Raw genomic sequence first — 15,213 nt, forward strand, 5'->3', positions numbered from 1 at the left:
AGAATAGTATCTTTTTAATGGAAAGAGGGGTAACCAAGGAATTAAAAATAAAACAGGGCAATAAGTTTAGTTAGTGACATTACTGTAAGAAAAACTCTTCTCTCTTATAATTCTTTAGCTCTTCACACTCTTCCAAAAGTTTGGGTATTAGCCAGAAGTTGTCCCTGTCTGTCAACCAATGAAGTTTACTTAAAACTAGGCCTTGGTGATCTAACACTTGAATAATTTACTATCATAAAATAGTTTAAAGTACAAATGTTTTATGCTCTGCCAAGCTGGACGCTAAGGATGTTTTGTCTAAAACATGAGATAATGGAAAGTGTATTGTGGCATGTGAATGACTTTAGCCTTTTGGTGGTAAATGTTTGCTTAACCAGAAAAGAATGCATGGAGATTCTTGCCAGTGGAAAGGTACCGCCGTACTTTGTATTAAAGTACTGTAAATAAATCAGTAAATATGTTTCTCCTCATATGCTGTTCCAAATGTTATGAAAGCGCTCTTTGAATTTAAAATACTCTTATCCTTTTTTAAAAAATGGGTTTAGGAAGAACTGGTCATAATTACTTGAGGTAAAAAAATAAAACAAATTATTTTCATGATGATTGAAGTTGGAGTGAAAGGAAGTAACTCTTGCATAAAGTTCTTTCTTTTCAAACCAGGAAATGCAAGTTGCATTACTGTATTTTAATTGAATTTGGGCCATTAAGATCTAACTCTGTGAACTTTATCAAAAATACTAACCTGTGCCCTGTCGTTACTGTTAAGGAATTCTATAGCAGAAATTAGTCTATACAAGTCCAGATTAGGATAATTGCATATTTGACATTGAAAGGGACAACCTGGTGCCTTCTGGATCCTTCAGACTCCCTGCTCCCATAATGGTTTTAAGAGCATGGTAGTCATTTTATAATTATAATTTTGCTTAGGAATGTATGTCTGTTCATTTGGGGTTTGGGACATTGGCATTCTCATTATTTTCCTATGAAAAGCTTATTCTGAAGTGTAGTATTTGATACATTGATAATTGTAAAAAAAAAAGTGGCTAAATACAAATTATTATAGTTATTTAGAAATATTATATTGTTTAGTTATTGCTGTTAATGCATCATCGGAGGGAGGGGCGAAGGTACCTGGTATATGGAATTGGTGTTAGATCCAAGTCATCTGGATAATTCTAGAAACACGAATGGAATTTTTCTTTGAGGAATTCCGTTTGCAGTTGTTGGTATGAGAAGTTCAGGGTTAAACTAAGTTACAGTATTGCAATTTGAATTCTTTCTGCTTTTCTAATGGTATATAACCGTGATGGCGAACCTATGGCACGCATGCTACAGGTGGCACGCAGAGCCATATCTGTGGGCACGTCAGCGTTGCTCTAGCTCAGCTCCAGCGCGCCGGCCAATTGATTTTCGGGCCTTCCAGGCCCACCGGAAGTTGGGAAATGGGCTATTTCTGGCCTCCAGGGACCCTCTGGGGGAAGGCCGTTTTTGCCTTCACCAGGCTCCTAGAAAGCCTCTGGAGCCTGGGGAGGGCGAAAAACGGGCCTACCAGGCCCACCGTGCCATCGTGTGCCAAAAGCGGGGGCAGTGTGTGGGGGGTCACATGTGCATGCGCGTGGGGGCTTTGAATTATGGATGTGGGCACACACGCGCACAACCTGCGTGCGTGTGCCCACAATGGCTGCGCTCCCCCCATTTTTGGCACCTGACGGCAAAAAGGTTAGCCATCGCTGGTATATAACTTATGGGCCCATCTATCTCTAGAAAATCCAGTGAGATAAAGGGATAATAAAACCTTTTTAAAAGATGCTTTCAGCTATATGGCCACCATACAATTTTTTTAAGGTAGTAACATTCATTTTGCTTCGATAGTCAAAGGATTAGATGTAACAGCATCAAAGCCATTAGAGTAATTTTTATTATTAATTATCTTATTTGGTGGGCTGTTAGATCCGATAAATTGCCAATAATGGTGAGCTATTAGATTCAATAAGCTCTAGAAATGAAATGAAATGAAATGAAATGAAATGAAATGAAATGAAATGAAATAATGAAATGAAATGAAATGAAATGAAATTACATGATGGGGTGTCTTTAAATTGCAAATGTTGGTTTAAAAGCTCTTGCTTGCAACTTCCTGCATAGCAAAAGAGTAAGGTATGACTACTGTGTCATTTTTCTATTTGCAGAAAGTTGTAGGAGGGGCACTTGTAATCCTACCTAGCATCATTCATAGTGAGAAATGTATCGGTTTTATTTGTGTTCCACCTATGTGTGTTCAGTTCATACTACATGTCTATCTTTGTCTATTATTACAATTCACATTACATTAACAACAAATAGGCACTTCAATGTATCTGTTTGGTGCATTCTAGCACAAACAGAAGACTTTAATTTGTGTTCCATGTGGAAATATACATGTAGGAGAAAACATCTCAAGCACTTTATATATTTCTCCCTTATAACATTACTGTTATTTTTATCATTTTGATTTCTACTGCTGCTTATAATTTTAGCATGTTGTAACTTACCCAGAGTCTTCTGAGTTAGGCAGCCTATAAAATCTGTAAAACAAAATGAATGAATAAATGTTCTGTATTTTAAAATTGCTAAATTATTTGTTAGCTATACAATCATGTTTAATGTGGTGTATGCTTTTCTATGCATACAGATTGATTTTATTCCTGCACTGAGCAGAGAGATTGGATTTGATCACCTAAAATACTTTCCAATTTTTTGTTTCAAACAAAAACTAAATATGGAACATGCCTACATCTTTGTCAGAAAGAAATGGCCTACTGTTTTAAGATATTTTCATCTAAGTGAATTGAAATTTGGCAAGAATTATAATAAAAATGCTAAAAGTATTCTTGCTATTTGAAAAATCCTAAATATATATAGAGAGAGACATTTTTCAAAATTTAAATCCACTGATTAAGCCTTCATGGCCTGAAAATCTGAAATGTGATACATATTTACTCAAAGGCATTCTCTTTACTAAAGAAATGTTAAATAAAACAGTTGTAACTCTCCCTTCCTCCCTCCCCCTTTCTTTCAGACAATGCTACATAGCTAAGTTATTTCAACATCATAAGCAAAGCCCAAATTAGGTATTCCTGTAGCTGGAAAAGAAAAAAAAACTTATGTTGGAACATCCTAAAAATGGACTGTTTATAAAGGCCAACAATATGAAATTGCACATTGCAACAGAATGTTGAGCTGTACGAGATTTATTATTACCTCATATTTGAATAAATTTTAGGGAATTTCCTTTGATAGCCTGAAATACACATATCTTTTTATGGAATACAAGGTGAATTAGCACTGCATTAAAATAGGTCTTGTAAAGTGACTCATCAAAGTACTAAACATATTTTCACATGTCCTAGAAAGCTGAAGTTTGATCAGCAAACCTGTCACCCTTTTTTTTAAGGCTGACATCTGATTAGAGCAAATGAATATTTGTTCCTAAAAAAAGTCATATTGTTTATGTTGGAATAATCAAATCTCTGTATAATACTTACTGTGCTTATTATCCTTTCCAAAAGGTATCAAGAATTGGATGCCAATAAAAGCCTTCTAGACAATTTGAAAGGGAAGATTGTCATTGAATATCCAATTCTGCATGTGGTATTGCGGAAATTCACAATAGATATGGTGATTCTTGGCCAGAATGTAAACAAAGGTATTTGTTGTATATTCTAAATAATATCTGATGCAGTGAATAAACATATACTTAGGTAGTGGTCTATGAATGTCATAATCATATACAGCAGATACATGATTGGCATATATGTTTATTCTTTCTACTTACATTTCATGTAACTTAATTGTTGCAATAACTCACTAGAACATTTCCCCCCTATTTGCTCATTTATTTTGTGGGAAATATATCAAGATGTTACAGTTCTGATTTCTAAGTAATTGAATTTTATAGGATAGATGCCTTACAAATATTCTTCCAGATAATGCTCTAGTGTAGCATGTGTTTTAATATGCAGTTTTCCAGAACAAAGGACCCAGTTTTCCAGAACAAATGATTAATTGGAGGTCTATGTACTACACAGAGCTTCAAATGTTCAAATTATGTCTGGCTATAAATTCTGCTTCGTGTAGGATGAAACCATTAAAGTTGAGAACCTAGGGTGCCTTCAAGGGCTATTAAACTTTAATTACCAGGGATGCTCATAACAGTTCAGCAATTACTAAAAGGCCTTGCCCATTAATTTTTTAAATAAAAGTTGAAAACTAGTAGTGTAGAATTAGTGTGATGGAATGAATAAAATATATATACTCTCTGACATCCTGTCACATGATCTCAGACTATATGTCGTATAATCTGAGGCTGAGAAAGAGCTGGGGGATGAAAAGTAATGTTTTTTTATAGACAGGAAGGAAAATTGACATGAGCAAGAAGGGGACAGGAAGTTACTAGTGTTGGAATTGGACTTGGAGGGAGAAAAGAAAAATGGGTAAAATGGAAGGTATTCAATTCAATTCAGTTGGTACTTAAACTTCCTTGATTCCCAGCATCCCTAGTAGTTTTCAAACTGTTTTTCATGATATTCTATGGTGCCACATTCCATGGTTCCAGAACAAACTCACCAACTGTTCCGTTTATTAATAACCTGTTTTCCCCAAAATAAGACATCCCCTGATAATAAGCCCACTCGGGCCTTTGAGCGTATGGTAATAAGGCCAAGTGCTTATTTCAGGGTTCAAAAAAATATAAGACAGGGTCTTATTTTCGGGGAAACACAGTAGTAATAGCATAGCAGTAGTATTTTAGGCTTATACACCACCCCATAGTGCTTTACAGCACTCTGGGGGGATTACAATGTAAAAACATTATTTGCATATTTTAAATAATTTATTAAGTTGTAAAATATCCTGTGGCACCCCTGTGAATTTTCTTCAGTGCTCCAGATCACCATAGAGCACAATTTGGGAATGATAGGGCTAGGATACAAAGAAATAGGCAGTCTTGAGCTGCTGAAGAGTTATATATTCCAAGGTGACTGAAGAGCACCAAAAAAGATCAGCAAATTGTATTTGAATTTGATAGGATTGAGTAAATTTTATGGATTTTCCATTAGTTTCCTGAAATACACTTCTGTCTTTATGGAATAAAGGTGAATTAGCACTATGCAAAGGAAGAAAATGATATAGCATAGGATCTATCTAACCAGCACAGATATCCAGAGAGAAAAGAAGAGGCAAAGGCACTAAAAAGATAAAAAGTTATGCTAGCTATAAGAGATTTCCAGTACATTTTAAGGATAGTTCTTGGTTAACTGTGAAAAATTTAACAGCAAACATATTTTAGGGGAAGCTCACTCATTTCAACAGTAATGGTACTGTTGCCAGCATATGGTGAATCTCTGAATTCTCATAAATTATATGACAGCAGAAGCCAGAAGATCCAAATTTTGTTTGGATGCTTGAACCCCACTTGTATTGCTATCCAGTTGAAAGAATAAATTTTACAGAAAAACCAATCTCTCTATTCTTGATACACTATACATTTAAAAAAAAAAAAAAACTGACTCAGTTCAGAAAAAAAAGACCTTGTATGCTTTTCTTTTTCTGATCAATCCAGTACATTTCTGGTGTATAGTTATTAAGATGTTTCTTGATAGAATTATCAAGATGTTGGTGACATTCTAGTTTTTATTCTGTTTCTCAGTGCTCATTATTTCCTGTAAGTTTTCCATTAGTTCTGTTTCAGTAAAATAAGTGGTCCTTACTAGGGGGTGTGGATTCCTCTCTTTATGTAAAATTACTTGACCTCATTTGAGCAAGAGTTAATAATGCTATGAAAGGAGAATTGGGGTAAGCTGAAATGCACAAGGAGCCAGGTGATGAGCACATCAGGAAATGAGTGATCACACTATGACATCAACAGCCAGGCATTAGGCAGTCCTGATTACGATATCTTTGGCTCCTATTCCACAGCACTCTGTTGAAATATTGAAATGTGCAGCGATACCAGGATTCAACAGTTTTCTGCATGAATTAGAAATCTTAAGAAAATCCTTAATGCAATACCACCTGACAAAATTATTTTATTAGCTGTTATAAAAAATTGCATATGTTGCTTTCTTAATACTTGCAGTGAAACATAGTGGTGTCATAATTTCTGATTTCTGTGACTTTTTGCCACAAAGGTATTGCCCTGAAAGAAAAGCAATTTTAGATGACCTCTTAAGGAAAAATAACAAAAGAAAGTAATTCTGTGCAACGTCTCCAACTTGGCAGGCCAAACATTTTTATTTCAGCTGAAACCTCAACTAGAGATTTCCTTCAGTCATAAACCCGTGGAAGTGATTCTCTTAGTATACGTTTGTACATATTTGTATGTACGTCCATCTGTCAGAAATGAGAGGAACCCTTTTATGTCATCCACAATTATTGCCGGGGGGGGGGGATGTTTCTATCAGAAAAATACTTAACATTTTTAATCTACCTTTTTGTCATTCCAAAACACAAGGCAGTGTGCACACTGCCTTGCACACTGGGTTTCTGATGGACTGCGTTCTTCTCAAATATGGAGATGCCTCATAGCAGATAATCATATCTCATTGGACCTATTGAAACAGAGACATTATTTTTCCCTTACTGATTTCTCAACTGAGGACACCGGAGTTCCTACATCACACGTTAATAGTTTCTTTGGGAGAAGCGTAAAGGGCATATGTTCCATTTTCATATTTCTTTATTTTGATTATAGGAATAGTTTTACCAGCTAAATAAAGAGTGGGAAAATAGGACTGTAAGAATGGAAAATATACAGTAAGAAAAGAAAAGTGCTCCTGAGGTAATATCAGATCAACATATAATCTCTTTCAGCAAGCCTTCAAATCTTCCATTTCTTTGAGCAGACAGAATTCTGCTCAAAATTCTGACAGAATAGGAGACTAAATAGACAAGTATCAATCTCAAATGAATGAAAGGTCATTTTCTGAATAATGATCCAAATCACCCTTCCATCTGGGGTTAAAGTTGAAATTCAATGTGATTCTGAAATTCCAGTCATTAGGATTCACATCACAGAAGTTTTTGACATTAAAGCTTGAGTTCAGACACCAAATATCAGATTATCAGAATAAATTGCAGGAAAAGGAAATACCAGGTTTTCTCTGGCATAGTAATCGTATTCAGTTTTTGTCCTAAATGTCATAATTATATCTCACAGAACTTCTGCCCAGAACCTTTCCAGCATACATAATAATATGAGAGGGGATGAATCATCTTGGATAAAATAATTAATAATATTTTTTTAGAACTTAAAACAAATAGTAAAAGGAATGCTGATCTTTATCAAAAATAGATATCCTTTTCATGAAGCCTGACCAAGCCCACAGAATATCTACCACTACTTTGGTGCTATTACTTTCTGACAGTTCTATTGCAAGCATTCTGATCCATAGAGTAGAGGATGAGTGAGTTCCTAGAAATCAGCTCTTAAGAAACTGCTGTCAATAATTAGGGGCATTTGATTATTGGCACAGATTTGATTTTGGGACAGGGTTGACATAGTATCTATATACTGCTAAAACTCTTGTGTCTCTAATTTTCAATTGAGCAAAACAGCGCATCATAGGGCAACAATTTTTGGACCAAGCTACTTTAAGTGGCTAGCTTTTAGAATGTGTCTAAAATCTGGGGCACGGTACTCCCCTGGGGCTGAAACTTTTAAAAATTGTGGCAGCTTCCCACAAGCCAGAGCAGGAAATGTGATTGTCATTTCCAAATTACCTGACAGTGTTCCACAATTCATTGGGGAAGCCAGCAGTCTAAACTCAGTTGTGATCGCTCATGTCCCTGCAAGCTTTCAAAAGCGTGAGAAGTGTAGCAAGGGTGCAGCACAGGTTGGAGAAGTGCGTGAGGATGTCCTGTTGGTCAGGACAGTGCATGAAAGTGTGTGAGTGGCCAGCATGAATGTAGGGGGACTGGGGAATGGTGTACAGGTGGGGGAGACTTACCCAAGCAACTTGTAATCTGCCCTGCAGTTTCCCTCCCTGCAAGCTTTCCACAAGCAAAATCAGTGGGGAAGACCGCAGGAAATTGCAAGTTTAAAGCCAGTAGGCAAGTAAGTGGCTGCTGCCATGTAATGGAGGGAACAAGGTAGTGCAGGGATTGGACAGGGTGTGCAATGTGTAGAGCCAGGGAGATTACCTGAGAAGTGTGGCAAGGATGCAGCATAAATCAAGGGGGGATAGGGCAGGGAGGGGGTACAAGAATGTTGCATGGGGTTGTGCGACTGAGCAGAGGGGCTAGTGCACAATTATTTAGCTGAAACAATGACCCAAATGGGTTGTATAGTTCATTCTGTTTTTTCCTCTGTTCCCCACTTTGTTAGTTTTAAGACATTAGCATGCACCCCTAGATTAAATATTTGAAACTATCTTAATTGATCAGAGGATAACAACCTTTTTTTTTTACTGTTAGCAATGTTTTTACAGATAGTCCTCATTTAGCAAACACAATTTGGAACAAGCAACTCAGTTGTTAAGTGAAGTGGTTGCTAAGTGAAACAGCAACTGTGCTTATGATCTTACTTCAGCTTTCCTTTGTTTTACAGACCTAGGAAGGGCTTATATGTAAGGATAGATCCCAAAGTTACTTTTTCATCATCATTAACTTTGAAAAGTTGTTGTGCAAGGCACTTGCTAAATCAGGGCTACCTGTATTATTTTGAGGACTATAATTTTATAGCAATCCAGAATTTCTGCACCTTGTGACAAGCTATTTATTAATAATGGCATGCTTATTAGATAGTCCCATTAGCAACTAGATTGAGTAAATAACAAAAACTGTATAAATATATTTCTTTTTCCCCTTTAGAAATCAATACATCTAACGAAGACATGATTAAGGAAGATTCTTCTGAGGAAGAAGGGGAAATCCATGATAGCTCCTGAAGATATCAGTGGAATATAAATTGGAATATTTTATATTACATGTATCATTTTGAGGAAATATTCAGCAAATATATTTGTTTTGAATGTTATTTTTTACATTTAAAAAATTCAAAATCTATAATCACTGAAAAAGTACAGACTGAACAAATAAATTCAATAAAGATTAAAGGATCAACTGTACAATAGAATTTTATAGAATTTGCAAGCTTGCTTTATTTTCATTTCTTGATCTCAGTTAGTGTAAATATTTGTTGTATGTTCATGTCCCTAACCAACATAGCTTCAAGTTCTTTAGATATATCATAAATATGTTAAAGAATGAGGAATCACATCTCTATTTTCAAGCACTTGTTAATTATTCCATAAAGTTCTATCATTTATGGTTTTCATCACGTTCAAACATTCAGTCAGCTTTTAGATTTTCTTTGTACTCCTTTATGCTTAAGCCATGTATTCAAAGCAAACCTTTTTTTAAAGTAGATATTCACCAAGATATTTCTAAACGGCTCAATCACTTCTCTACTTTCATTTCTCATCCATTCATTCACATCATCTAATAGAATATTTTTCCTGTCGATTGCATTAATATTGCACATTTTTTTCACAAATATTTCCATTAATAAAGCCATTCCTGGGAGCAAAACATGCGTCAATCCACAATCATTAAATTGATACTCTTTGACATATCTTTTAATTCATAATTCTTTTTTTAATTAACAGATTAACAGAGGTGGACCTTGTGAGTCATCTAGTCAAACCGTCCGCCCAAGCAGGAGACCCTACACCATTTCTGATAGATGGCAGTCCAGTCTCTTCTTGAAAGCTTACAGTGATGAAGCTCCCGCAACTTCTGAAGGCAACTTCTGTTCCTTTGGTTGGTTGCTTTCACTGTCAGAAAATTTCTCCTTATTTTTAGGTTGAATCTTTCCTTGTTCGGTTTCCATCCATTATTCCTTGTCTGGCCTTCAGGTGCTTTGGAAAATAGCTTGACCCCTTCCTCTCTGTGGCACCCCTTAAATATTGAGAGACTGCTATCATGTCTCACCTGGCCCTTCTCTTCACCAGACTAGCCATGCTCAGTTCCAGAGATTATTATGTAAGAAGGTCCATACATCTTAAGGTTGCCAAGGTGGAGAAACACTAACTCAGAAGACCTCAAAATACCTTTTGGAAGTGAACTCACATCTTCCATTATCACATACATCTCTACTTTCCTGTCTGTATTCAGTTTCACTCCACAAAATTAACTATTTTCAATTCAAATCTATTGTATGTTTCCCCTTGCTTCTTGTTTCACATACTCACAATTTATCAATTTTTAAATTTTATTTTATGAATTACCATATTTTTCGGAGTATAAGATGCACTTTTTCCCCCCAAAAAAGAGGGTGAAAATCTGGGGGCATCTTATACTCCAAATGAGCCCCGCCCAGCTTCTCAAATGAGGCTGAAAAAAGCATCAGAAAAGAAGCCCCCAAACAGAGCTTTAGAGGCTTTTTTTGTGAAGATCTCTTTCAGAGGCAGGAAAAAAAGTTTTTTCTGAAAAGGAGTTTCAGAAGTTTCAGAGGCAGAAAAAAAAGGAAGGCACAGAGCTCACAACCAAGGAACCTGTTCTAAAATTCACCTCTGGGAACAGCTGATTGGGGATATTCTGGGAGGCTGATCCACTTGCCAATCAGCTTTTTTCTTATTTTCCTCCCCAAAAACTAAGGTGCGTCTTATACTCCGAAAAATACGGTATGTTTCTCCTGTATTCCATGTTACAATCTTCCACATGCCTTAAGGAGTTAAAAATACTAGCTTTTCCTATCCATCATACCTTTGATCAACTGAAGCTTTCACATCATACTTTTTAATAAGATAGAAAAGACCAAGGGTTCCACATGCAGCATCCTTTACTAACAGTAAGGACGGTACCAGTGAGCTTTAACATATTTTAGTTAGTAAATCACAAGCACATCCAGTTTTACTCTCAAGAAAGTTCTAGCTATTTTAAAGAAGGTATTGGATAACCATATTGGCAGAGTGAACAAAATGAAGAAATGTGACACTTCAATTTTTCAAGGTCAAATTGTTGCCATTTGTTGTGGCAAAGGTATTTACCACAGGACATTTTGGGGGTGGGGGAATGTTATTGAGGATCATGAGTCAGAATCTAGTTAATCCATTTGTTGCCTTTGTTGTTGTTCTCGGGTCATTTGTTGTTGATGTACCAGCTTTGGAATGTAGGGAAGGAACCTAGAATAGCTGGAAAAATCTAAACAGCTCTAATTATTTGCAAAGGTATGATATTAAACTACTAAACAAGTTCAATCATTCAGCTCAACACTGGCATGCCTCTGGGGTAATGACCTATAGCTATAGTACTGAAATGTTACTATTTTTTTTTTAGTCACTGGCTATCGCATAAATTCATTGAGTTATAGGATATCTTAATGATATGGTCATCAAAATAACTAAAGATGTTGAGATCCTAGAAAGAGTGCAGAGAAGAGCAACAAAGATGATAAGAGGTCTGGAGGCTAAACCATATGATGAACGATTGATGGAACTTGGTATATCTAACAAAAAGAAGGTTTGGGGTGATATGATAGTGTTCCAATATTTGAGGGGCTGTCACAGAGGAAAGGATGTCAATGAAATGGGTCTTGTCCTGAGCTCAGGTGTACAGGTAGTCCTCGACTAACGACCACAAATGAGCCTAAAATTTATGTTAAGTGAGTTTTGTCCCATTTTGTGACATTTCTTGCCACCGTTGTTAAAGGAATAACTGCAGTTGGTAAATTGTTAAGTGAATCTGGATTTCCCATTGACTTTGGCTGTCAGAAGTTCACAAAAGTGATCACATGACTTCGGGACATTTCAGTGGTCATAAGTATGTACCAGTTGTCAAGCACCTGAATTTTGATCACATGAGCATGGGGACGCTGCAAATGTAACTGTGAAAAACAGTAATAAGTCACTTTTTTCAGTGCCGTTGTAACTTTGAATGGTCACTAAATGAACTGTGATAAGTCAAGGACTACCTGTAATGAGTGGAAGATAATTAAAGAGATCTAATCTAGAACTAAGGAGAAATTTCATAACAATGGAACAATTGGAATGGCTTATCTCTAAAAGTTGTAGGTGCTCCATCATTGGAGGTTTTCAAGAAGAGACCAAGAAGCCAGAATGGCATAGGGTCTCCAGCTTGGATCAGACTAGAAGTTCTCCAACCTTCTTATTATTCTATGTTCTAGTCATAACCTATTCCATGCAAGTTCCCCCACAGCGTGTCTAATACATGCTCAATCTCTTTTTGATGACCTCCAGGGAAGGAGAACTCACCACTGAATCTACTTCTTTGTAGTTATAGTTCTGATCTTGCACTCGGGAATAGAACATAAGTCCACTCCCTCTGCAATATGCTAACTCTGTCTTAAGATATTTGAAGACTGCCATCGTTTCTTCTTTCAGCCATCTCTACTATAGAATAAAGATGCCCAGTTGCCCTATAGAAAAAAGATTGGGCATCAACAATCAACAAAATGTTGGCTTACATTTTGATTTTTTTTTCCAACTCACTCCAGTTTCTCACAGACTTTTTTAAACAAGGGTGCAAGAACTGGTGCATTCAAATCAGGGCAGAATAGAGTAGAACAATTACTTCCTGTGATTTAGGATCCAGTTAATGTATCTCAGGATATTGTTAGCCCTTTCAGCATCTGCATCCCTCTGCTAGTTCATATATTGCTTGTGATTAACAAGAATACGATCCTTTTCTATTAAACAAATACCAAACCGAGCCTTGCTGATCTTAGACTTGTGCCTTATATTTTTCCTGTCTAGATGCTGTTAAATTCCATTCTGTTCATTTCATCTCATAGCTCAAGTCAGTCTGGGACGCTTAACAACTTCTCATAAGTATTTAGCCAGATTTCCCAGCTTAGTGTCAATTGCAGACTTGCTACGCATCCATCAACCCTGCCATTCAAATCATTGATAAAGATGAAGAATAGCACAGGATCTACAACTTGGAGTCCTGGGGACCTTATTCAATACTTCAATCCAAGCCAAAAATGGAGCTAATAAGGAGTACTTTGGATGTCTCATTCAGCAGATTGTGAATCAATCTATCATACTTTACCGTATTATTAAGGAGAATAGTATGGGAATCCTTTATAGTAAGCAAAAGACTCCCACGTGCCCTGACTCTTATCTGCCAAATGGACATGCTGGTTCAGGATGGACTTCAAATAAATAATTAAAAAGCAGCTGACAGAGTTTTGATGAATAACCTAACATCTCAATAACTTAACTGCTCTTCTATGCAGTGGCTTCTCTGGGGAAATGATGAGCATCTCATTAACTGAGTCATTTAAAGCTAGATTGGACAACGCACTGGAAAAACTGCTGTGGCAATAGCTCTTGGGTTGGTACATTTGTAGCTTCAAGATACTAAATAAACATTAGCTCACTGTCCTTGCCTGAAAGGGTGAGTAAATATTATTTATTATGATAACTTTATTGTCTTGTTTTTATAAAAAGGGGGAGAGTGGGTAATGTAGCTTAGCCCTTCATTGTTCCAGGACACAAAGAAATACCAAAGCAGCAGCCAAGCTTTTTAATGGCTTTCCAGCCTGTTTATTAGATTAACTGCCTGTTCAGAGGATCCCAAGGAATAAGAATGTGAACATCATTTATATGTTTGGGCCCACGAACTATTTAACAAAGTATTATCGGCACTCGCTCTAGGTGATTTCCCCAGTATCTTACTTGGGAGCTTTCATGGAGATCCCTGGGTTAGTTTAATAATAAGTTTAATTAGTAGTAGGGATCCATTAAGGCGGGAGGAAAGGAGGGTCAGGTCTTGCCTCTGACTCATCAGAAGTATTTCTGGACCATCTACTGGAACTGTTTTCCTTGTTTGTCAGATCTTTTGCAGAGGGAGAGACTGAATGAACTGGTCCTCTTGATGAAGTCACTTTTGAACTCACTTGAAAGAAGCAGCATTTGAAATGAGCTGAAAAAAATAATTACAGTATTACATAACTGAAAGAAAGTGGAATATCATCTACTGTAACATTTGCTGAACCCACCCAGATTTGGACCATATGAGGACCTTCCCTGTCATTCCTTTTGGTTTACCCAGTATGGGAAAGCCAAAATGTTACGGGGATAGGAGAGATTAAATAGCAGCACTGCTGTTCACCCCTTGTAACATTTCAATAGTCTTACTATTATTATTGATAGTAATATTTTTGCAGTAGGATATTATGGAACTCACTATGCTGTAAGAATTCCCTTATCCTACCAAAACAGTAGACAAATACAACCATATAATTTTTTCAAAATATGTGTTTTAAAATAAGGTTGGGAACTTTTTTAAAAAGGTACCAAAATACTTATTTAATTTTATTTAATTTTCAAATTACTTTTTGAGCTAACTTCAAGTTTTGATGCCTAATTCTGCCTGTAGTAGTTTTACCTCCATCTTTTTTGTTTCTTTTAAACATATTGTATGTACAATTAATATATCTCACTAGTTATGGTAGGAGACAAAATCGGTTGTTTAAGCATAACTGTTTTCTCAAGCCAAACATGTAGCTTTTCTCTTTAAAAATGCTATTTGTAATTTTTATTTTGGAACAATACCCATGTAATAGATGAACGGTGATGAGAATTTGTGTAATTCTAGTTAATGCAAATTAAGGCCGCATAACAGTATTTTATAGCTGAAAGTTGCAAAGAATCCTTTTATAACCAGTGATGCTGCTGCTCAGTTCAAGCTGTTTTTTTGCTTACAAACACTGCATTCTTCCTTTTATGTTCCAAGCTATTTCCAGGAAAATAGATTTTAATATTTTTAAAGAATTTTTTTTTAAAAAAAACACTCATTTTTATTTATATGGTTGCTATGGAATTTGGTTGAACTGCATGCAGATGCAGGTTGTGTTAATAAGGGGGTGGGGGGAGAGAGAGAGAGAGAAACTGTGTATTCCAGCAAACAAAGTTTAGTCTGTGTTTGTATTAGAATGTTGCTATGGAAGAGCGTATGGTTTTATTTCATGAAGATTTGCAATGAAGTGGAAGAAAATCAGCCTACAAGAGAAACAGATAAGAAATGACAATAAATGCCGCAGTATGTCAATGTACAAATTGATTGCTTGGTCACAGATGATAAAGCAAAGAAATTATCATTTGGATTAGGTAGGCGTTTTTTTCTGCTGAATTGTATGATTGGCTAACCAGCCTTTTAATTCTGCCTTGCCCCATTACATTAGAAATGGCTTCTTTTGTAATACTTTGG

General features: G+C 36.2%; 1 protein-coding gene across 1 annotated transcript in view; it reads left to right on the top strand.

The window, feature by feature from the left end:
* ZNHIT6 (zinc finger HIT-type containing 6) overlaps window positions 1-9,112 on the top strand; it is a 40,037-nt gene extending 30,925 nt beyond the window's left edge. Inside the window, exons 9-10 of the mRNA XM_070939414.1 lie at window positions 3,549-3,685; window positions 8,848-9,112. Coding sequence (XP_070795515.1) covers window positions 3,549-3,685; window positions 8,848-8,924 — 214 coding nt within the window. The 3' untranslated portion in view covers window positions 8,925-9,112. The remainder of the gene's footprint in view (window positions 1-3,548; window positions 3,686-8,847) is intronic.
* The last annotated feature ends 6,101 nt before the right edge of the window (window positions 9,113-15,213 follow it).

Source organism: Pituophis catenifer, unplaced genomic scaffold (genome assembly GCF_029215685.1).
Source record: "Pituophis catenifer annectens isolate HBS135680 unplaced genomic scaffold, rPitCat1.0.hap2 SCAF_3, whole genome shotgun sequence".
NCBI classification, from domain to species: domain Eukaryota; kingdom Metazoa; phylum Chordata; class Lepidosauria; order Squamata; family Colubridae; genus Pituophis; species Pituophis catenifer.